Here is a 23,185-nt window from a genome sequence, read left to right as displayed (position 1 = left end):
GTGGTGTGGTCCTACACATCGTACTGCAAGGGGTGCAGAGAGATGTGGCTGAGGGTCTGGGTGAGGAGGTGGCCTGCCAATGAGACAGACAGCCCAGGATTTCAAAGTTCCATCGGCAGGCATTAAAGTCAGGATTAAGCCTTTGCCAGTATTCAACAGACAACTCTCTTCCTCTTTCCTCACCTCTTGAACCTTCAGAGGCTCTTCGTTGCCCCTAGATAGCGTTCAGGCTTCTGATGTAGCTCGAGGTGCTATCTGTCTTATCTCCTATTCCATGTACATCCTAAAATGCCCATTTATCAGCCAATGAGCCTTAAGTGGTCTTACTTCCATGCCTTTGCTCAAGCTGGGCCTTCCTCCTTCCTTCCTCCTTCCTCCCATCCTCCCCGTCACCATGTCTCAGATTCCTGATTAAACTGGAAGCAAAATTCAAATCCCAGCCCCACCCGTGGGAGCATGTGTGACCTCCTCACTCTGCAGCACTTCACAAGGTGGTTCTGGGCTGGCCCTGACTTTGAGTCACAGTATGGTCATCCCACTTCCATCGCATGTGCTGGACTCTGTGCACCTGAGAAGCAGGTGTCAGGGATTGCCTAGTGTCCCGCCTTCTAAAATTCATGCCATCCCAGAACCTCAGAATATGACTTTATTTGGAAATAGGGTGAATTCAGCTGAAGTCATACTGGTGACATAAATCCAATGACTGGTGTTCTCAGAAAAAGAGGAGAGGACACACAGGGACACACACAGAGATGAAGGTCATGGAAAACACACAGGGAGAAAGGTCACGTGAAGATGGAGGCAGAGAGTGCAGAGATGCAGCCACAAGACGAGGAGTGTCGGAGATGGCTGGGACCAGCAGAAGGTGGGAGAGAGGCGATGGAGATCCTCCATCAGAGACCCCGGAGGGCACCAGCCCTGCTGACACTTTGACTTCAGGTTTCTGGCCTCCAGAACTGAGAGAGACTACATTTCTGTTGTCTTAAGCCATCCTGCTGGTGGCTTTGTTACAGTAACCTGAGGGAACTCGTGCAGCAGGTAACAGTAGGGACAATATTCACAGATGCTCACACTCTGGCACGTGCTCTGATAAGTCTCGCACTAGACTGTCCTAGAAACCCTGTGAGTTGGGTATTTAAGGTACTGGCGGCACCCTCATCGTCCAGGTAGAGAAACTAAAGCTTGGTGACTCGAAAGGCTGGGTTGTAGAGCCTGGATCCCAACTCGGACCTCACCCGACGGCCTGGTCCGTGTGCTGCATGCCCGTGGCCACCATGCTGACTGTCCTTTACGACTGAGGGTCAGAAAACACATTCTTGAACAAACCCTCAAAACCCAATTAAGTCAAAGCAGCAGCAGCAGCATGATTTGGTAACATTGAAATTAATGTCTCTTTTCCAACGAAGGACAAGATAGTTAGCAGGAGGACAGGGAAGACGCCACAAATACCTGTAGCCAACAAAGGAAACACTGCTGTGTGTTGCATCCTGCAAATCAACAAGGAAACGAAAGTAACTCCACGGGAAGAAAAACGGGCAACAGACAGGCATTGGCCATTTATAGAGGATGAAACCCACAAGACTAACAAGATGAAGAAATGCTCCCTCTTCTTCGCAGAGAGCGCGAAATGAAAACAAGAGGATGTGTCACTGTAGGCTTATTATAGTTTAAAGTTAGAGGGTGAGTACAACTCAGTGGTCGAGCTCATGCTCAGCATGCAGGAGGTCCTGGGTTCATTTCCCAGTGCCTCACTTAAAAAAGCAAGACTAAAAATAAATAACTAACTAAATGAACCGAATTACTCCCCACCACCAAAAAAAAAAAAATTAAAAATTAAAGACCATTGGCAGAGATGTGGCCATTTCTGTGGATTTCTAGTGAGGGTGCAGAGCGGTGCAGCTGTCCTGGAGAACAGTTCAGGGGGGTCCCTTCAAAGCATGGCTGTGCACAATTTTTGGAGGTGATGAGTATGTTAAGCACCTCAGTTGTGGCGATGGTAGCACAGGTGTATGCACGTGTCCAGGGTCATCAAGATATAACATTAAATGTGTGTATCAATGACACTTCAATAAAGCTAAATTGTTTTTCTCTAAAAACACCACAAGAGAGTAGCAGTCCACATACACCCTATGACCCGCCACCAGCGTCACTCAGTTGTGTAACCCGAAGAAATTCTCAGCTGGACCCACAAGGAAACAAGCGCAGCAAGGTTCGTCACAGCGTTGCTTCTGGTGGCACTTTGGGAGGGTGCAGAGCGGCTCAGGGCAGACACACTCCACTGAATAGCTGTCAGCAGTTAGAAGCTCCTGGCTGGATGGACACAAAGCAACGTGCATGGAGCCTCAAAACATACTGCTGAACGGGGAAAAAAGTAAGATACAGACTGTCATCTATGACACGGTCCATTTACATAAGTTAAAAATACACGCATACATTTATATATAGATGTGTGTCTATTTGGACACGGCACTGGACAGCAAGGGGCCAAGAATAAGACTGGAGAGGCCAGGGCCGAGGAGAGCCTCAGGGGCCACTGCCTGGAGCTTGGACTCCAGCCTGCAGGAGATGTGTGACCCCTTGAAGGCAGGGCAAGGGGCAGGGGGCTGCCACACAGAAGGCTGACAGCTGAAGCAGGAGGGCCACTTAAATGGATGAACCTGAACTACGGCACTGACAGGGACATAGTTTTGACCAGTGGTGTCCTTCCAAAGACCTTCAAATCTCCTGGCATCTGGAAGGCCTTTTGTTTGTGAGAGACAGCAACCCAACTGAAACTAGCATTAGTCCAAACAGTCAGTTTTGGCTTCATGGAACTGGGAGGACCCGGGTGAAGCTGGCCTCAAGGGCTCCGGAAGCTGACAAGATCTTAGTACCCTGCATTTCTCTTTCCAGCTCTCCCTCTGTGTCTTTGTTCCTCTGTGTCTTTTCCGTCTTTTGGCTAGACTCCTTGCAGAGCTTGATGGAGGGGAGGGAGGGGGGAGGGCCATAGGTTTCTCATCCCAGTTTAGTGACCCTGGAGGAACGACAAAGTCTCTTTCAGCACCCAGGTATAACGACTCAAGGAAGCCCCTGATTGGCCCAACTGTGCCAACCATTCTGGCTGGATGCTTGTGATGCTGGACTGGCTAGGGCTGGATAGGAGCCTGCAGCCTGAGGGTGGTGCTGTGGGTGTCCCCAGGAGGGAGCGGGAGAGACACAGACACACACGAATGCAAAGACGTACATCACATGCATCAAGTCAGCACCGCCTGCCTCTGAGGGCGCACTCCTTCTGTCTTCTGTCACACTCAGACAGGCGGGACATGATTGCTGTTGGCAATCCCCGGTCGGCAAGCCCCTGCCACGGGAAGGGTCTAGGGTGGTAGTGTGGAGGGTAGTGATCTGATTAACATCTATTTAGCTAATGGCAAAAAATTAACCCCAGAAATGCAGAAAATACCTAGGCAGCCCATGGTCAGTGGCTGGAGATGGTGACAGGGCTGCCTCTGCCTCTTCTTCCCAGCCTCCTCGCACAAGCCTCTGGTGGTCCATGCTGAGAGAACAATTACCATTCTTCTTCCAGACACTGTATAAACAGTAACAGTGTGGTTACGGCCCCCTTGGGGGCCAGGAGCTGATGAGCCTCATGTATCACTGCTCCCTTCCAAGGAGAAGAGCATTCCAGCAGGATGAGGTCACAGAGTGAAGGAAAACTGGAGCCAGGGAACGGGGGTTCCTGAGTCAGAGCTCTGAAGCAGTGCCTGTTCCCTGACTCCATTCCTTAACCCAACTCTCCCAATCTCCAGTGGTCTCAGAATGTGCCTGAGTTCCTGCCACGGTGTTAGTGGAAAGGTAGGAATCTGTTCTGGTGAGATGGTTTGTGAACTGGTGGCAGAGTGGGGAGAACCTGGACCCCAAGCGGACCATGCCAGGCAGCTACATGGAAGTTAGCATTTGGTGGACTGACTCCAGCAGTGACTGGATGCTGCCTGCGAGTGCAGTTAACAAAGTAACAAAACTAACACTGATTGAAATAGGTTCTATGCTAGTTACATCTTAATGTCACATTGAATCCACCCCAAATCCCCACTAGGTAGGCATTATTATTACTCCCCTGCTGCAGATAAGGAAAGCAAGGCTCACTGAGTTAGTGTGAAGGCAGAAATCTGCCTTCAAACTCTAGTCTGTTTGATTCATGACCTCTTAGCTTCTCCCAACTGCCTCCATGACCGTGTTAGGCTGGTGGAACCCCTAGCTCAAAGTCCACCTCCCTTGTAAGCCAGCACAGTTATCAAGGTTGTGTACTGCTCAAGAGCCCCCAGGAAGAGTAAGTGTAGCTGGGTAGGGGCCAAAATACAGCCTGGGCTCTGCTCACATGGGTTGTGGGCCCAGAGGCAGTGCCTTTTTCTAATTCTCACAAACCACCAGATGGGCTAGCAACAGCCCTACCCCAGCAGACGATGCCAGGGCCTCTTGGAATTCTGACAGCACCCACAGTGCCGGCCACTGACACAGCAGGCCCCTGAAACCATATGCTGCCTTGCATTGTGACCCAATTGGTTCCCATGACAAAACTTGTTATTCCCATAACTTACCCAGCGTTTACTGCCTCTAGATACTTGCTGCTTTGGTTCTCTGCCTGGAATGCCCTGTTCTTCCCAACGGCTTCTCCCATTTGTAATATCATAACACCTACCTTTCCTTTAAACCCAGCTGGCTGCGCACTCCTTCAAAAAGCCTTTCAGACACCACAGCTGGTCTTCACCTCACTCCCTGCGGCCTCTCTCACACGGTTTCGCTTCAGTCACAGCGTTTACCATACCCTGCCTCTGATAAGGACCATCATCTTTTGAGTACTTACTCTCCGTGGGACACTGTGCTAAACACTCTCCATACTTTTCTCCTTGAGTCCTCACTTCGCTAACGTTGTTATGCCCATTTCACAGAGGAAGAAACTGAGGCTAAGGGGACTTCAAGACTGGTTTAGGTTGACACAGCTAGGAAGTAGCAAGGCAGGAACTGAATTGACGGGTTCTGCTTTTAAAACTGCCTGCTCTGATTAGGGTGACTTTCCAATAGATGTTGTGACCAGGTCTGAAACGTCAGCAATCTGAGCGCGGAAGCCAGTGTGGCTCGTCGCAGTCCCAGAGGTGGGCTTTTGCAAATCGTCCGCGAAGCAAAGAAGGCTGCCCTGGTGCAGCTTTTTCTCCTTCCCTAGCTGAACTGCCACTCCTGTAAGGGTCCAAAGCAGACCCTTCACCCACGGGGGCCCCACTGGCTCCTAGGAAAACAAGATCGCAGCTCCGCGGCCGGGCACAGGGAGACCCTGGGCCGGGGGCAGCAGGGTCTGCGAGGCGAGGAGCAGCAGCGGGAGGGCGGCACGGACCCCAACCACACCCAGACCGGCGAACTTGTTTACGCCTCTTGCACAGCCCCTCCCGCCCGGCCGGGCCACGTGACCTGCGCCCCGCCCCTCGCTCTCTCTCGTGGCTCCTCCCGCCACGCCGGCCCTTCTTTTTGCCTCCTTCGGAGTCACAAGATCTCTCAGCGGCCTGCTTTCGGAATCCTTCCGCACGTCCCCGCCCCCCTACCTTGCAAACTCCCCTTGGTCCTTTCTTGACCGGTTAGCATCCTCAGTAATGAGAAGAACGGCCTCTTCTGTCCAGAGGGGCAGCGGACCGCGGTCTCCTGTTATCGGGGTCGCGGGGGCGGCGAGACCCAGCTGGGGACTCTTTTTCGTGGCGGAAGCTGCAGCCGGCTGTGGACACTTCACGACGGGGGGAGGTGCTGTACGTCCAAGATGGCGGCGCCCTGTAGGCTGGAGGAACTGTGAGGTAAACAGCTGAGGGGGAGGAGACGGTGGGTGAGTATGGGGGTGTCGCCCCCTCCTTTTCACGGGGGCTTCTCGGGGCAGTCCTGGCACCATGACCCCAGCCTGGGAGGCTCTGTGGGGCGGGGGCAAGGGGCTCACTTGCCGGGGAAGGACCCCGGGAAGGGGGGTTCGGAGAGCTTTCCCCTCCCTCTTATTACGCGCTCTCTCCGGCGGGGCCCAGCGGGGCTGGCGGGTCTCTGGGGAGGAGAGGCGGCCCCGGCCGGCACTTCGCCCTTCTCTGGCGACGGAGGGGACCGCTGCGCCCCGGGCCGCGGTGCCGAGGGCAGGTGAGGTGGGCCGCTTCGGCAGCCCCTCGCTTGGTGGGGTGACAGATTCCCGCGGGGTTGCGGAGAGCAGGGGAGAGACCCCCGGCCGTGGGGGAAGGGTCGGGTGGCGGGGCTGGTCCCAGGGCTTGAGGAGAGGGGGCGAAGGGTGGGGGGCGGGGAATGAATGGAGGCTGCCTGTGGGCATCAAGGATCCGCCTGGACTCGGTATCTCCGCTGAAATTTGCAAGACTGGAGTGCCTCGCTCCGGGCGTGCTTGTGGGTGTTTGATTGACGGCGAAAGACAGTTACCTTAAAGTCAGCAGAGGTGATTTTTAAGACAGCTATTTGCAGAGCCACTCCTAGACGCTCATTCATTCATTTGAGGAACTGGAGTATGAAGAGCCCGCGGTCAGAGAGACCTCTTAGAATTAAAGCTGTTACTTTGTGTTTCCTGTTAAAAGAGTTTTGCTTCGTGCTCTTTGGATTTGGGGAGAGGGGGCCGTAGAGGGGGCGCGGTCTTCCTAACTGATAACAACAGCTTGTTTATGGAGCGCTCACTGTGAAAGTGCTTTTAAGTCATCATCTTCTTTAGTCCTCTTGACAAAGGGGAGAGGCAGCCACTGTTAATACCTCCATTTCTCAGATGAAGAAACTGAGGCCCAGAGAGATTAGGGTAACTTGCCCAAGGTCACACTTCTAGAATTATCTGAGTCGGGACTGGAACTGAGGTCTGACTGATTCCAAGACATGCTCCTGTCATTTGTACTCACGCCACTCTTTCATTTACCTGTTATTTGATCAAAGCTGGCTGTCCTTCTTTCTAATTAGGTGATTAGAATTAATCAGTTGGCTCAGGTTTGTGCATAAGTGTCTCTGCATGTGTGTATGCGTGCCTTTGTCTACTTTTGAAGAAGGGCGCACTTGCTTATAAACCTTAGCTTTAGTCTGGGATGGCAGTGTTGTGCCTGTAAACATGTTAGTCTAAATTAGGCTGGAAAGTATTTGATGTTTTCATAAAACTGATGCGTTTACTGCAGAAAGAAGTCCTGCTAAAATCCTTGCTAGATTTTTTTTATAGAAAGCGTAGAAATAGCACTTCACTTTACATCCAGTAAGCTGTAAAAATACTAAAATAGAATAATACTCTTCTGAAATAGTTCGATTTATAATTTTGGGATCAACTGGGAGTCATCTGAATTCAAACATGCTGGCAAAGTGGTGCTGTAAATTTTGGCATTATAAAACTGAGCCTTGTGGGAGCCCTTGATTTACTAAGCAACCACCTGTAATTCTTAAGTTGAACATTCCTGAGTAAACATGGAATATGCAAATATGAAAACTGATTTAGGTTTGTGTAGGAAAATGCACCTTTACCAGTCATGTATCAGGCAAATGAGGCTCCTCAGAAACACTGAACCATTCTTGCTGTTGCCCTGGGGAGCTGCAGAATCTTCCTCTAACCACCTGGTGTAAACTTACGGGGTATTTATAGAAGATGTAAATGGAAAATATCCTCTTACTAAAGTTAATATCTTATCCAAAACACTGTTACATCACGTGCCTGGAAGGTCGAATGATGTAAGCTTTCTTTGCTTCATGCATTTCCTGGTGTCATAAAGACTTTGGTATGTTCCTAAATTCCTAGTTAGACAGATTGCTAGGTGGCTACAAGCATTCTTACTCGTTTTCTTTAAATTGGAGTGTTTCAAATCCTGTGACTCAGTTATACTCTTCCTTGCTGGGTTGAGAGCAAAGATACCCCATGCTACTGCCGTTGGAGTGTAAAACGATGCCTTCTGTGGGTGCCTGTTTTCATTTGTGAGGTGAAACTGAACAGTCTTGCTAGGACAAATCAAATATTTACCTGTCTACGTGATGTTTACAGAATAGTGAAATTGTCAGAAAATGAGAGCTCTTTAATGATAGCTTTCATTAGAACCTTCACACACAGATGTCTGACCCCATAGTGGGTAGACCAACATAATCTGTCTTAGAGGACAACCTGGGTATATATTTTGGAAGAAGTCATAGGTGATGCTGATGTGCAGCAGTAGTTCAGGACCAGTGACTTAAAGTATCAAACTGGCTATTTTAATTTTAATTTATAGCTTATTACAGAGGCATTTCTTAAAATAGCTTCTAATCTCTGGTGTATGTAGCGGTGGGTAAGTTTTGAGCTCTGAATTACAGGTGATTTAATCTTATAGATCTGTTTTCTTTCAAAGTTTGTTAGGGTGTAGATATGTTCTTTCTGGGTTCTAGGGCCATGGTGGACTAAAATTAACTTTTCCTGGAATTAACTGGATATTCTTGGATGCGTATGAGCCAAATACAGCAATACGTCAACCATTTCAAGGTTTTCTAAAAGTCAAATAGCTTTTGACTTCTAACAAGTCACTTAAGTTGTCTGAGCTTCTGTTTCTTCATTTGTGAAATAAGAGAGTTGATTGTATATGAGTGTTTCAGTCTACATTTCTGTGATTTCAGGTCCTCCTGGGACTTCAGTTAAACATTCCAAGTTGGTTGAATCAAAGTGTTGATGGCTTTATGATAACTAAGCAAGTGGGTGACTTTTAGCCTGACCTGTTGAGTGATGCTTTTTTATCCTTTCCTTTATATCACATTTTAAAAAAGGTATTCCCTATAAGTTCCTTATATTGTAAATGTCTCTTTGAGAAATTAGTTTTATTTGTATTAGTTTTGTTAGTCATTTAAGTAGCTGCAGGCATGAGAGAAAAGTAATACTCAATAGCATTTAAAGCTCTAGCTCTGTTTTAAAAATACGTATATATTTATGATTAGCACATACTCAGACACTAATTTTTTTCCTTCAGCATTTAACATAATTTAGTTTACATGAAATGCTATTTTTTCCCTTGGTCTGAAAGACCATTTAAATTGGTCTAAAATTACCGTCAGCAATTTTGGATTATTCTTTTTCTGATTTACTTTTAAGCCTATAGTTACCAGAAATTAGTAACTTAATGTTTGGTGTCTATTTTGGGGAGAGGGGAGAATTTAAAAATATATATATGTATGTATAAAGCATATATAACTCCAGGACTTTGCTAATTTCATCGTCCTTTCCCTTGGGCAGTACTAACTTTTGTCCTATACAGGGAAGTAGCAAAAGGTAACAAAACACTTTTTAAGGTTGAATGAATTCAGATTGTCATCTAATGAGTCAAGTGCCTTAAAAACCTAGCTTTGATACAAAACAAGTAGTTACTGGCCTAGGATTCACAGGTCATTTTCTAAAATAAAGATAATGGCAGGAGAGGCCATGAATTATTTGAGTAACAAGGGACAGTTTTACCCTTCTGTCGGTGATGGAAGACACAGTGGTGGTGGGGGGTAAGGAAGAACAGGTGTAGTGACCTTAATGCCTGCAATCATTCAGACCTGTGCTGCTTTGAGTAGTTGACAGAGCACAAGAGCACAGCAACAAACATGAAGTGTATCCATTTTAAGTGATAGAGTAACTTTATCAATGTTACAAAGTGATAGAGTAACTTTATCAATGTTGCAAATGTAAGTTATTAAATGTAGACTTCTAAGCCTTAGGTACCCAGCAATACATTTTGTTTAAGAGTAATATTGTTACAATAAAGTTTACATTTATTGACACAGTGCCAAACAGTGCTAAATATTTTACATGCATAATCCTGTTAGCTCTTCCAACAGCCTTAAGGGGCAGGACAGGGAGATGAGGAAATTGAGAGTTCAGATCACTTATTCAGTGGCTGAGCTGGGATTTGAACCCTGTTGGTTGACTCCAGAGTCCAAACATTTCATCTTTAACTTTGATAAATTGCTTGAACTGCTGATCTCATAAACTAACTCATAGGTCAGTGATTCTCAAGTTTGGGGGGGGTCATCCCCCTCTGAGAATCTGTGGGAAGCTGTGGACCAAATATCCTTTCCTGTCCCACCACCACCAACAAAATTCATACAGATGTGAAATTTTGGATATGGCTTTACAAACTTTATGGACCCAGCCTGAAGCCCAACTGATCATTCTGATAGATTATTGGTCTTAAAAATGGACTTGGGTGGGGGGTGAGGGGTATAGCTCAATGGTAGAGCACATGTTTGGCATACATGAGGTCCTGGGTTCAATCCCCAATGCCTCCATTAAGGGGGAAAAAATGGACTTGGCTTAAAAAAAACCAGCAGATAGGAAAGGGCCCCGTCTTTTAAGGATGGACTGTGTACTGTTCGTATTATAGATCATTTTGTTAAGCTTTTACATTGAAAGGCTCTTTACACTCACTGGGAATTCAGCCTTAAGTGCCACATTAAAAAAATTGTAAGTGGAGAACTCAGGTGTGTAACTTGCTAAATGCTAGCCAGGTTTGGTATTTAGTCTGTGTGTACCTTTAGTACCTGGCAGAATTCCATGTAGGTTTTTTTCCCAAGATTTATACACTATCTGTTTTTTTCTTCTGAACCTCAAAGCATTTATAAAGTATATATTAAGTATATATTTTTGATGTTTCTTGCCTTCATCCTTCTTCCTAGACCAGTGGTCCTCAACCGTTAGTGGGCATCAGAATCTCCTAGAGACCCCACTCCCAAAGGTTCTGATTCAGACGTCTTGGACCAAGGCTCAAGGCCCAGGAAACTGCATTTCTAACAAACCCACCAGTGATGGTGATGTTGCTGAGCTGAGAACCACGTTTGTCAGGTCTAGACTGTCCAACCCTGCACCTTTATCTCCTAGGGTATTTCTGTTTTAGTCCTATGAATTTGAAACCTAAGGAAATCTTACAGTTTGCTCAGATTTCTTCTAAGGGAAGCTCTGTTTTTGAAACATAGAGGATGTTTGGTTTATTTTCTGGGTAAATAATTTTGTTCATGCTAATAGAAGGTCAAGACATAAGAAACATTATCTGTAGAAGAGAGAACACATTACCGAAGTCAAGCTCTGTCCCTGCAGGTGAGTTACTAGAGGGCTCACCTCTGAGTAGGGTCTGTGCTTTGTCCTTCAGGGTCCCTCATGGCGAAAGTTCTGAATGAAGAATCTGCCGCTCTTCTGCCCCTGTTTATATGACCTTGAGAGGGACCACGACTGCTGAGACCCTTTAAATCACGGATGACTACATGTTTTGGCAAGTTTTATTTCACACACCAAGTAGTGTTCCTCACCCCTTTCTCTGCTTCTGTGCATCCGCAGAAAGAGTGGATTGCAGCTTGTGCCTTGCCTTTTTTGGGTGCAGTTAGGCTGAAAGTAACTTTGTTCACTTCATAGAATGTTACTCTAAGAAATCACCTGAGCATTGCTGAGCCAGAGCCTAACATAGTTGTGTAACGGTGTATCACTGAGACATGATTGTTGTTATCTGTGTCAGTAACGTAACAGTGTAATGTTTCTCCTCTCCCTTTGCTGTGCTGGATAGTGAAACAGTCCGTCTATGCCTGAACCTGTATCTGAATTGTCTGCACTTTTTTAGATAAAAACCTCAGTATAGAAAACAAGTTACAGTGAAGAGACATCTGCCTTCATTTACACCTGTAGTGTGTTTACATCACTGTACAGCATTATGTCAGGTGACGTATGCAGCTGTGACGTATATGCAGCTACGTGTTTTATGTGGTTTGTAGTTCGGAGGGGTCCTAGGAGGGAGAAGGTCACGTGCAGCACTGGTTTTCCTAACTGGTATTTTCAGATAAAATACTTTCTTAAAGGCATTTTAGGTACCTGCCACTGGTATTTCATAAAGGTGTACATAGCCCTTAGCTCTCTCACCGCTCGTGGTGCATCCTGCCTGGGGCGGAGGTGTGTGCAGACGGGAACAGGTCCTGCTAATGACGTCTCTGCCTGGCTGTTAAGCTGGAGTTCGCGTGTAACCAGGGTGTGCAGGTCATCTCTCTGTCTAAATGAGATGAAGGTGAACTGTGAGAACACGATGACCTATACTCCTTCTGTTTAATCTCAAAACACAGAAGCTCTCATCTTCTAACTCAAACCTACCCTGTATTTTTATTCAAAAAGGCTGACTGTAGAAGTGCAGTTGCAGTTGGCTTTGAGGTGAGCACACAACTTTGGGTCAGATACCAGAGGAATAATCTAGATCTGAGGGCATGTTTCTCTTTTAGTTTGACTTTTGAAGGCAGGAACGTGGATTGGCCCCGTTGTGCTCTGACAGGTGTTTCCGTCCATACCCGTAAGGGGTGCACATTTTTGAGGAGGGTCCTCTCCATTCCTCACTTCTGATCAGGAGGTCCACAGGTCACAGCTTTTACGTAACAGGACCTCCATAGGGCAGGATTTAAATAGAAATGAATAAGTAAACAAACACTTAAAATATAAATAATGGCAGGCAGCCTTTGACTTGCCGGCATTGAACTGATGCCGATTTATTACCATTACCATTTTTAGTGGAATGATAAAGAAGTTAAGAAGTCATGATGTTGAGTGTTGGACAAAAGACACTTGAATCTCCCATGCCAGTGCCTTTATTCAGGATGGTGATCTTGGCCGGACGGGCTACACGCGCTCCTCTTGTGTGCGTCCTAACCTTACCCTTGCCTTAGATACTCCTTTTCAGCTGAAAGATCCAACAGATTAATTGCAAGAGGAAGTCTGTGTGATTCACTGGACTAACAGCTGATTTTAAGATTCCGAAGACTGGAGGCTCCAGTGTTTTAATTCCAGCTCTTTGGGTTGAATGGCGGTGACTGGGCAAGCTCTCCCTGTCTGGATGGCTCGGCTGGCCCTTCTGAAAGGCCAGCCCGCCTCCCAGCACCGCACACACACTTGCAGTGTGCCACTGGGGATCCCTGGTGTTAATGCCTAGAATGTGTTCCACAAGGAAATGTAATTACCCTGTCATCTGGAGCAGGAGACGGCAGTTGTTCGAGTTGCTCAATACTCCAGTTTGACTTTGACCATGACTGTGTGTTGAGGGCTTGCTTTCACGCCCTTCCGTGAGCAGTGTAATTAGGCATATCTAGTGGATGAGGGTCAGCTTCCATACTCTGTATCAGCCCTGGAATGGCCAGCAAAGAAGCTGATGAAGTCTTCGTTAAACTGAACAGGGTGTATTTGCCCCTTGTGTGCCCATGCTGAAACAGGCCCTGGGTGTGCACTGTGGACCAGACAGGTGGTCCCTGTCTCCATGGAGTTTACAATCTAATGATCAGACCATATTTAAATGTAGTCTGAAGGGCCTGCATTTTAAAAGCAAACTTGAATGTATTTATATATACTCACGTTTAACATGGATTTTTAATACGAGATAATTTAGGCAGAATTATTATAGGGTAAAAGGGGGAAGAAAACAGAGAAATGATGCTGTTCTCAAGTTATTTTATACTTGTCGTGTAGAAGGATTAGATTAAGATCTGTTTTGAAGGCAGAATTCAACTTTGTATATTTATTTAAGAAATTTTTTAACTCCTAATCATTCAGTCAGCAAGTACCAGACAGTGTGGCAGCTGCAAGAGATACGGTGCTGCAGAAGCCACCGTCTTTCACTGGCTCCAACTTCTATTCTGGTGAGGGAGACACGTTCAGTAACTGATTACGCTTACTTAATTGGGTCATGGTAAGCGATGCAGAGAAATAGAGGTTGCTCAGAGTACGAGGCAGCCTGGGCAGAGTGGAGGGAAGTGAAGGCTTCTCTGATGAAGTGAATGTTTGAGCCAAGATTTTAAGGGTGAAGACTTACCTTGGGAGGGGGCAGAGGTCACGTCTCTGAGGCACAGGGACACAGTGTACATGGTCCCGAAGTGGGGGGGCGCATGTGGCTTGGCTGCGAGATGGAGAGGCTAGTGGGGGAGCATTGTAAGGGGGGGGCGCCCGGCGGGTATGAGGCGAGGCAGGCCCGCTGAGCGCTTTCCACCTGGCACCCTTCTTACGCTGGGGGCTGCCTCGCAGGGGCTCCTTGAGTGATGACTCTGTGCCAGGGGCCAGAGGGTGCTCGTCTCCTGCAGTTCTCACATGGCCTTGTGAGGTGGATGCCCAGATTCTACTCAGCTTATAGATGCGGTAACTTAAGGTTAGACGTCGGAGACTTAAGATAAATAATCAAGTTACAGACAAAGGTGGGAGAGCTTGGACTTCAACTCGCAACTCTTTAATTCTAGAGCCTGTCCTGCACATTCGTTACTGCCCGTTCATTTATAGCTCTAATAAAGACAGTTAACAAAAGGCACAGATTACAAGTTCAGCACAATGTAAAGAATTTCCAGCAACCAGCTGTTCAGAAATGTAGACAGGGAGAGGCACGTGCACCCAGTGATTGCAAGTGTTCGTTCCAGTGGAGACCAGATGGCCACCTGTCAGGGATGGAGCAGGAAGGAGGCTGAAGCAGATGAACCCTGAACTCCCTCCGATTGCCTCCGGGATTTCACTTCATTATAAGGTGGTTATTTACATATATGTGTTTTTCCTCTTCAGTGACCATGAAAGACACCAGGTTGACAGCACTGGAAACTGAAGTACCAGTTGTCCCCAGAACAGGTAAGGCATGGACTCAGTCCAATGGTTAGGGGGCGGCGGAAGAGAACTGTTTATCTTGCTGTGGTGGTGCTGGTGTAGACACGTTTCTTTGCATTTAGGACTTAACGTGTATGGTTGTAGCCACTTGCCAGGAGCTGGGCCTTCTGTGGCCTGAAGTAATGAGTTAAGTCACCGGAGTCTGTAGACTGCTTGTTCAGCGCCAGGCACTGTGTCAGGCTCGCTCTTTGGTTGTTTATTTTCTACTTGTCCACACTTCTGGTGTTTCTCCATTTTACGATGAGGCATTGGGCTCTGAGGTGTCTTGTCCTTTCCCTGAGGCTGTGCAGCTAGTACTTGGTGGGCCTGTGACTCAAGTCGGTTCTGACTAGCAGCGAAGTCTGGTTCTAACCACTACGTAAAACCGAAGCCTGTGTGTTTGAGCAAATCTTTTAACTAACACAGAGGTTCTCAACTCTGACTGTGCCTTAAAATCCACATGGTCTGTAAGAACAAATCAAATATACTGTCTGGACCCCACCCCTTAACCTGCTCTGGAGTGAGGCTTGGGCTGCAGGATTTTGTAGACTCTCCAGGTGTTTCCAGCGTACATTCGTGGGCTGAGAACCCCTGAGCTAATGAGTTAGCATTGCATCTTAACATGGCTTTATTTATTAATTGTCTTAATTTGGGGGGTGATGAGTTGTATGTGTGGTTTCCAGGAACTGGGGATTCTCAAAGTCCTAGAATATATCCTTCCTAAATGTTGAGGCTCTGGCATTCCTGTGCACATGAATGTGGTCTCAGTGGCCTGCTGATCACTGAGCTCTGCTTTTGAGTTTACTGGCAGGAGTGTGCAGTGCAGCCGTGTTCTGTGTCTGGAGGAAGGAAGGGTGCAGGGAAGGCAGGGAAGGCGCTTGGTCTGCTGAGTTTAGACACGGATGGCTGATGGGATTCATTTACCACCTCGCTGGCTGCCGTTTGCCGTATTCCATCAGCCTCACCTCACAGGAATTGTGAAGTAAGGTGGGGGTTCTGCCTTAAAGATTGGTGTCTGTTCACAGACTGGGACTTAATGCAGATCATACACCGTCTAGCAGGAAGGTGAAAGTACCGTTCTCGCACGAGTAGGGAAAAGCTTGCTAAGTTTGGCTTTTCATTTTCAAATGTTTGATGTGTACCTCACCCTGTCTGTTGTCAGATGTCCACTGAACATGAATTTGAACCCAGGGTCAGAGGGTCATGTTCACGTCATTGAGGCCCAAGCTGAGCATCACACATCATAAATCTCAGGTTTTATTCAGCATTTTTCAGTATTGGCATTGTATTACGTTTCAGTTGCCAGATTGTTAAAGTGTGAAATTTTAATGTAGGAAAAATACGTTGTCAGCTCTGTCAGCTGCTAGATTGCTGCTGCGTTTATGTGTGTGTGACACCAAATAGACATTCACCTTCAGCCGCCACGTTTAGTCCCAGAACTGACCATTTTGGACAAAGCAGAATGTAATTCAGGGGAGTTTCTTGTTCATTGTTTTCTAGAGGGAACCTGTACCCGGGATTCATAGCTCGGGCAAGCCTCAGGGATCCTTCATCTTCAGCCACTAAAAATTACTGGCAGCCTGCAGCAATCATTTTGACAAGCTTTTTGTTTTAATTTTTAGCCTCCATAGACACAAAACTACGAGGAATTGTCCTCCTAAGATATTTTTGTAGATCTGTTTTGAAATCTGATTAGTAAGTATAAAATGTGTTTATTTAATTTTTTTTCTTAATATTGTTTTCTTCATACTCTTTGTATTTTTTATGTTTGGCTTGAAGATGATTTATCATGGATATCGGTGACTGATTTTGGATTTTTTTCATGTCATAAAATTGAGGTAACAGGTTGACATTTTATTTTTAATTCACCCTCACAAGATGTGAAGTGTTCTGAAATAAAGACTACAAACAGGACTACAAATTAAATGCAGCTCTTAAAGATTATTTTGTTTTGAATAAATGCTACAAAACAATTATATAAAAGAATTAAAATATAATTTAATTTCTATTATTTAGCCATGTGTTATTAAATTTTTTATAAATATTTGGCTTAAAGAACACTGTTATTTGTAAAACTATTCAGTGAGTCTACCTTCTTACTATTTATATTATTAGTTAATATATTTAACTATTTGGTGTTGTTAATTGTTTTTGAACATAAAAATTACATCATTAATGAAGCTTTTATTTTTATAATAATTATATAATAATAAGTACTACAGTGACAGAATTTCAGCTTACAAAACAAAACTTGGCTGTTACATCTAGAATGTTTTACCTTTATTTGAAAGTGAATATTCAGATATTGGCAGTAGTTGCAAATGCATGCCTTGTGCACATTAGTGACATCATCTGGATTGGGTATGATGATAACAACATTAACATACAGTTGTCAACATATAGTTGTTGGTCACACACACACTGTCAGGGATGCCAGAAATGCTACTGAAGTGGGCCATTGATGGTTCAACTTTCTGTCCTTCTGAAGACCAGATTTTGGCCAAGTATGGAGACTAAAATCGAACTTTGCTAAATCTCTATTTTCCATGCTTGTTGAGATGGTACTAACTGTTGTGTTTGAGAAAAGTCTGGTTAAAGTGCAGAGTTTAAGCTTGGCTTATTCAAAGTTTGTGACTGACAACTCCCTGTTGCTTTAGATCGAGCGGTCAGGGGAGGCCTCTCAGAGGTGGTGACATTCTGAGCGGAGACTTGAAGCCAGCAGTCCCACAGGGATCTGGGAGAAGAGCGTTCCAAGGACAGAGGGAGCCGCAAGTGCGGAGGCTGTAGCAAGAACCCGCTTCCCTGGGTTTTAGGAGGTGGGGACTAGAGCTGAGAAATAAAAGGGCAGAGTGGTGTGAAATGAAGGCTGAGGAGTGGGGAGTTCACAGCTGGCCACATCTGTGGAGCCTTTTAGGCTACTTGGGAGTTTGGGTCTTACTAGCTCCATGGGAAGCCATTGGCTGCTTTTAAACGAGAGTAGTAGATTCTGGTTTCTGTATTTCAGAGTCTTTTGTGGTTGTTTGGTGGCAGATAATTTGTAGTGGAGGGTGGTGAGGGGACTGCTGCTCCCTTGTATCCCAAGGGGAGATGATGGGGACTTGAAACAGAGTGGATCAGTGAGTGGGCTTTCTGACGGATTAGAGGTGAGGGTCGAAGATGTCACCTCGATGTTTGCTTCAGACTGACAGTCGTGGGGTCCGGAAGACTGACAGAGTGGCAGGTTTTGGGGCGGGGAGTGGGTGTTGAAAGTCATGGTTCCCTAATATAAACAGTGTCATTGGTAGCACTGCATTGTGGCATGTGGCCACCAAAGATGTTATTAAACTAAGCGGCGTGTAAGATACAGAAATGTACTAACCCAAATATTGACTTTTGGCATCTGCTGCCTCCTGTTTTCCATACTTGGGTACTTCCAAAATGGAAGAGACTTCCATGGCTGTAAACGGACGCTTCAAGTGTCTGTGGGGCTAACTTTTAAGTGACTTCTCCCAGCTGGTCTCTGTCGGCTATAAAGTGTGTTTAATGTGTGCAGCTCACCCACTACCACCTTGTCCAGGTCGAGCTGGTCCCTTCCCTCCTTGGGTTCTCACTGAACCATGTCCATTTCCTACTCATGCACACATAGTTCTGCATTGCATTTGCTAAGTCTGCTTCCTTACTTAGTAGCCTGCACTTAGCCCCTCAAGAAATATTTGAATAAGTTTAAAAAGGACAGGTTTTCCAATCTGATTTCGAAAGTTTATGATTTAACTCTCTTGAGGGCTTTTTAAAAGGAATGTCAAAAATCCTTAAACTTGAGGCACTTAAATGAAGAATCCCACACAAAGCCCATGATGTATATTTTTTCTGGGTATTAAAAAAAATATGGTTGAAAGGTAGAATTTTAGGGCTAAAGTGAAAAACAACAAAAGCTTGTTGCCAAAAATGTACTAGTGCATTTTAGAATAAAACCTTATTTTTGCTTTCTATAACGCGTTTGAAAGAGTAGGCTCCAGATGACAGACTTTTACACCTAAATTACATTTATAATCTGAAAAACAAGCTAGGTGGCCCATGCCGATCAGCCCTGACTACCGCCAAGTTGACTGGATGGGCGCCATCTTTGTTTAGAATCGAGCTCATGTCATTCTGGGCTCTGGGCTGCCTGTGTTTGGAGGAAGAGCTCTGACATTACCGTCTTCTGAATACACAAAAGACAAACTCAGAGTCTCGCTAGCCTGAGACTGGGTCAGTAGTAGTTTTATTGGAACAAAACCACACTTAGGGACAAAATGCTTTGAAGCCTGAGAGTTGTTTGTGGTTTACCTGACGTAGAAATGAGTGTGGGGACTAACTAGATGCTAAACGTGCTATTGAAAGTTATTTTGAAGGTGGCGGCCCAGAGACGTTTACTAGCTTTCTTTCTGATGATATGTGCGTGCTGCTCAGCGAGTGAGTGCTGTGCCGGGTGCCATGCCGGGACGCGCAGTGTCTCACTTAATCTCCGCAGACCGTGAGCCCCGACGGGCTGGTGTTACCTTCACTCGTAAGTTTAGTTTAATCCAGCTCACAATAAGGTGACATTTATTTCTGTTTTCAGCTTTGAATTCTTGCGATAAAATCTTACTAGTTGTGGTAAGTTCTGACCCCTTTCACTTCCTCTGTGATTTACCTGTAAGATCGTGTTTATGTAAGTATAAATTTGTACTACATTTTTACATCATACTTTTTACATCATGATTTGCTATCAGAAATGCATTTTACATTTTAATTGATGTTTCTGGCTAATGAATTTCTGATTCACTGAAAGCAGAATCAGTGAATATCATTAGGTTGTAATCAAACAGAGCATAGATGATAATAAGTTAATACCCAGCAGTTTCTGGGCTTATTGCTACTTTAAATCTGGTATCCCTGTAGGAGGAGCTTAACTTCTTAGTGGAATTTTTCCCTAGTGTAGTGTTTCTCAAATGGCGCTTTTTAATCACCTATGTAAGAATTACCTGGGGTACTTATTATAATACAGATTCCTGAGCCCAAAATTCAGTTCTGGAATGGCACCAGGAACTGAACATCCCAGATGCACATTACAGCTCGAGCCTTGCTACTGCAGCTTACCCAAAAACAAGCCAGGTGGAAATAAGAATGTGTTTCACCATGGCTGCCAGTGACATGTACCGGTCGTTGGCCGGGGGCGGTGGAGCCAGCTCAGTTTTGCTTTGCCATGTGACCTTGACAGGGCCGTTTGTCCCTCTGGAGTCTCCGTATTCTCATTTGTAAAGTAAGGATAGTCTCTGCTTCCCTCACAGTTGCTGTGAGGACCAAAGCCACGAGTGAGTTTGACGTCACACTTCAGGACCTGGGCTTTGAGTTCAGCAGGTTGGGGCTCAACCCTGGTTTTGCCTCTTGCTAGCTTTGTGACCCTAAGCGAGTGGCTTAGTCTCTGTTTCTCTTCCTGTAAAATGAGGACCAAAGAACCACTCCTACTGTGGCAGCATGAGGAGTATGTTCGATGGTGTTTGTGAGAGCCGTGCAGTGCCTGTCTAACAAGGGGTGACTGTTTTCACTTGTTTTGGAAAATACAGCTTTAGAGACTGTAGTAGGGAGGAGTGAATAATTGTAAATGTGTGTAGTGACACTTGGAGAATGAGCTGCTTTTTTCATGTATAAAGATAAGGCAGCTGCTCCACTTCTGTAAAGAGCTGAGTTTTTGAAGGGTGCAGGGTTACCTTGATGCCCCGTGCAGGCCTGTTTCCCTGTGACCAGCGGCCCTTGAGTGTGTGGTTGATGTCTGGGGTGCGGAGCATGCGCTGAAGATAGAGAAACAAGCCCTGGCTCAGAGGAGGCTTTGAACGCGTGTGCCTGTGACCTAGCCAGCTGTACTGCCGCTGGGGGGCTGTCAGGAGGAGAACAGCGCGTGTTCTTTTCCTGCAGGTAGCTCATCGACTCTTTTGAGCAGTGATTTGAGACGCAAGCATCGTCTCGGCAAAAACCCAAGGTAGAATCAGAAGGAGGAATAAAGCTTCGATTTAACGCTGTTGCTGAGTTGCTGTGCTGATTCTGATGGGCATCACGTTTTTTAGGTTTTCTGTTGCATTCCCTGGAACCCCTCTTCATAAATTTGTCAAGGATAGAACTATTTACACACCTCAGCTGCTTTTATCAGCAGGGCTCTGGACAGACTTTTCACGGCTTTGAATACATGCTTGGTTTGTCTGGCAGGTAGCTTTTTTGGGGGTAAATGGGGCCATTTCCTAACACCATTCCTCTTCCTTTTTTTCAGTCTGGTAGTGGCACCAATGAAGAGCCTTCAGAGTCTGTAATGCACGTCCTGGACCCGGCATAGCACATTCGTGTAAGATAATGGCCCAGCAAGCAAATATAGGGGAGCTCCTCTCCATGCTGGATTCCCCCATGCTGAGTGTGCGTGATGACGTAACAGCTGTCTTTAAAGAGAACCTCAGCTCTGGTGAGCAAAGTCATATCCCGGTTAGCTTATCTGCTGATCAGACAGGATTGACCGAGAGGTGACTTGAATTTGGTTTTCATCTTCTAAAAAGAGTCTTTAAAACCACCAAGGAAAAACATAAATTGAACGATTCACTCTATGTGTGTTTTAAGCTTTTAATTATGGAAATATTCAAATATACACACAATCATAGAAGTAAGAATCAGAGAAACGAACCCTGTGTGCCAGCTTCAAAGCTTCTGCCGTCCCTGTTCCATCTTACCTCCCTGACTTCCCCCACCCAAGTATTTTAAAGCAAATTCCAGATATATCATTTCAACTGTAAATCATATACATGATTTTTAATATGAAAAATACATAACCTCTTTTTAATCAGAAGTATAAACAGGACCCTTTTTTTCTGCTTAACAGGTTGGCAGAAATCAAATATTGGTCACAGAAATGGGCACTGTCAGCAGAGAATGCTCTGGCGTTCAGCGCTTTTGGAGTATCTGTCATCAACTTAAAAACAGATACCATTTGGCCCACTTAAAAGAATCTGTATTTCATTATAGCCTTGAATGAAATACAGCAAAAAATTGGGAAGTCCCAAGTACCCTTTAGCAGGTGAATGGCTAAGTTATGTGGAGCCATGCAGTGAGCTGGGAGCTCAGTAGAGAACGAAGGAGGTCACTGTCTCGGAAAGGGGTCTAAAATGCCTTGTTAAGTGGGAAAAGCACACGCATACCCAGCCTGTGGTGTGTGGACGTGGAGGCTGTGTGTGTGTGATGATACAGGTGTGAAAAGCTTTGAAAGGACCTGTCGCAAGCCAGGGGTGTTTGTCTCTGAAGAGCGGGTTGGGAGGCAGGTGGTGAGGAAGACTTCTACTTTTATTTTGTATACTTCCGTATAATCTGAGTTGTTAACAATAACATGAATTATTTTTGCAGTGAATGAAAAAAGAAGATGGTACTTCATGTGCTTTTGTGGCTGTTTAGGCACATAGCTATTAATTGTTAAACCTAAGTTAATTTAAGGGGGCATAAATACAATGTTTCATGTAACTTTGGCTAGCATATAAAGAAGCATGTCCTGGATTTTGTGACAGGCAGCTGTTTAAGGTAAGTTTAGGATGTTAAAGGAAGTAACCATCATAAACTGCCCTTTCTTTACTTAGACCGTGGTCCGATGCTTGTGAACACCTTGGTGGATTATTACCTGGAAACCAGCTCTCAGCCCGTGTTGCACATCCTGACTACCTTGCAAGAGCCACATGACAAGGTGAGTGCTGGAGTGTAACGGGAGAGAGTCAATACATTTCTTCAAGTCGTGTGGCGGCGTCTGTGCAGACCCACTACGTGGTTTGTCCAGAGCTTACTCGTTCGACTTCTGGGTGCCTTAGATGGTTTTGCTCCCGGATTATAACTGCATATAATCGTCAGGACCATTGTTTCCTGTAGAATTTTCAAAGTAAAACATATTTCAGAGGCTTTTACAGATCTTGCTGTTTAAAGAAATCCTGTAATCTCAAACTATAATTGTGTGGTGACAGTGTGATTTGTAAGGTACCCCTCTTTAAACCCATGCTCTGAATAGGCTTTTTGGGTTTTTAATCAATATGGCAGAACCTGTCAGTGTGGATAACGATGGCGCTGACTGACTGGTGCTGCTCGCCAGCACCAGGCACTTGGAAGGTTCCTTTATGTTTTATTTTTGCTTTGATACTTGTTGGTGGTAAATAGCTAACAAAGCGTTGTAGTTGCAGATTTTGGTAAGTCTTGGGTTTGTATGCGCTTACTTTACTGGGCTGTAAAGGCTTTGCCATTGTCTGCCTTTTACAGTACATCTTAGTTTTTCCACTCTGGGCTGAATTTTAACTTCTGCACCTACCTAATTTATACCAGGGGCCAAGCCACGCAGGCTGGGCTGCTGTAGCGTTAAGTGCCCGCTCCAGCAGGGCCCCCTCCAGCTCCAGCAGCCCGCCACGGGCTCCCGGGAGCGGTGGCTATTCTAGGCAGTGGCTTATTTGTGTTTCACAAAGAGGGCCTATGAAGGGGGCTCCTCCTTACTTACAGACCTGAATTGTGGGCATCCTTTTTCAGGAGTTGCAAGCTGGTTGCCCTCTCTTAGGCCAAATGCAGCAGTGTTTTGTTTGCTGG

At 45.7% G+C, this 23,185-nt stretch overlaps 1 protein-coding gene and 1 long non-coding RNA gene across 15 annotated transcripts in view; one reads left to right on the top strand and one right to left on the bottom strand.

Moving 5' to 3' along the window:
* Window positions 1–677: 677 nt before the first annotated feature.
* LOC140696191 (uncharacterized) lies at window positions 678–5,867 on the bottom strand. 4 transcript variants are annotated; one of them, XR_012072334.1, is made up of 3 exons: window positions 3,440–3,627; window positions 2,190–2,355; window positions 678–1,487 (listed from the first exon to the last, which is right to left on the bottom strand). It is a non-coding gene; the product is annotated as an uncharacterized lncRNA (long non-coding RNA). The 4 variants fall into 4 exon arrangements; XR_012072333.1 differs by lacking the exon at window positions 678–1,487 and adding an exon at window positions 5,571–5,867 and having other exon boundaries at window positions 2,059–2,355; window positions 3,440–3,565; XR_012072335.1 differs by lacking the exon at window positions 678–1,487 and adding an exon at window positions 3,224–3,353 and having other exon boundaries at window positions 2,059–2,355.
* Window positions 3,638–23,185, top strand: part of TSC1 (TSC complex subunit 1) — a 51,574-nt gene continuing 32,026 nt past the window's right edge. For 2 of the 11 annotated variants that reach the window (XM_015249824.3, XM_006216595.4), the window contains exons 1-4: window positions 5,748–5,842; window positions 14,522–14,584; window positions 20,862–21,047; window positions 22,204–22,307. In XM_015249824.3, coding sequence (XP_015105310.1) covers window positions 20,942–21,047; window positions 22,204–22,307 — 210 coding nt within the window. In that variant the 5' untranslated portion in view covers window positions 5,748–5,842; window positions 14,522–14,584; window positions 20,862–20,941. Of the gene's footprint in view, window positions 3,832–5,739; window positions 5,843–10,786; window positions 10,842–11,108; window positions 11,229–14,521; window positions 14,585–20,861; window positions 21,048–22,203; window positions 22,308–23,185 lie in introns of those variants that run through there. The other 9 variants (XM_072960374.1, XM_072960375.1, XM_072960371.1 and 6 more) reach the window with 9 other exon arrangements.

The sequence above is a fragment of the Vicugna pacos genome, chromosome 4, assembly GCF_048564905.1.
Source record: "Vicugna pacos chromosome 4, VicPac4, whole genome shotgun sequence".
Classification (NCBI taxonomy): Eukaryota; Metazoa; Chordata; class Mammalia; order Artiodactyla; family Camelidae; genus Vicugna; species Vicugna pacos.
This window is presented reverse-complemented; position numbering and strand designations above follow the sequence as displayed.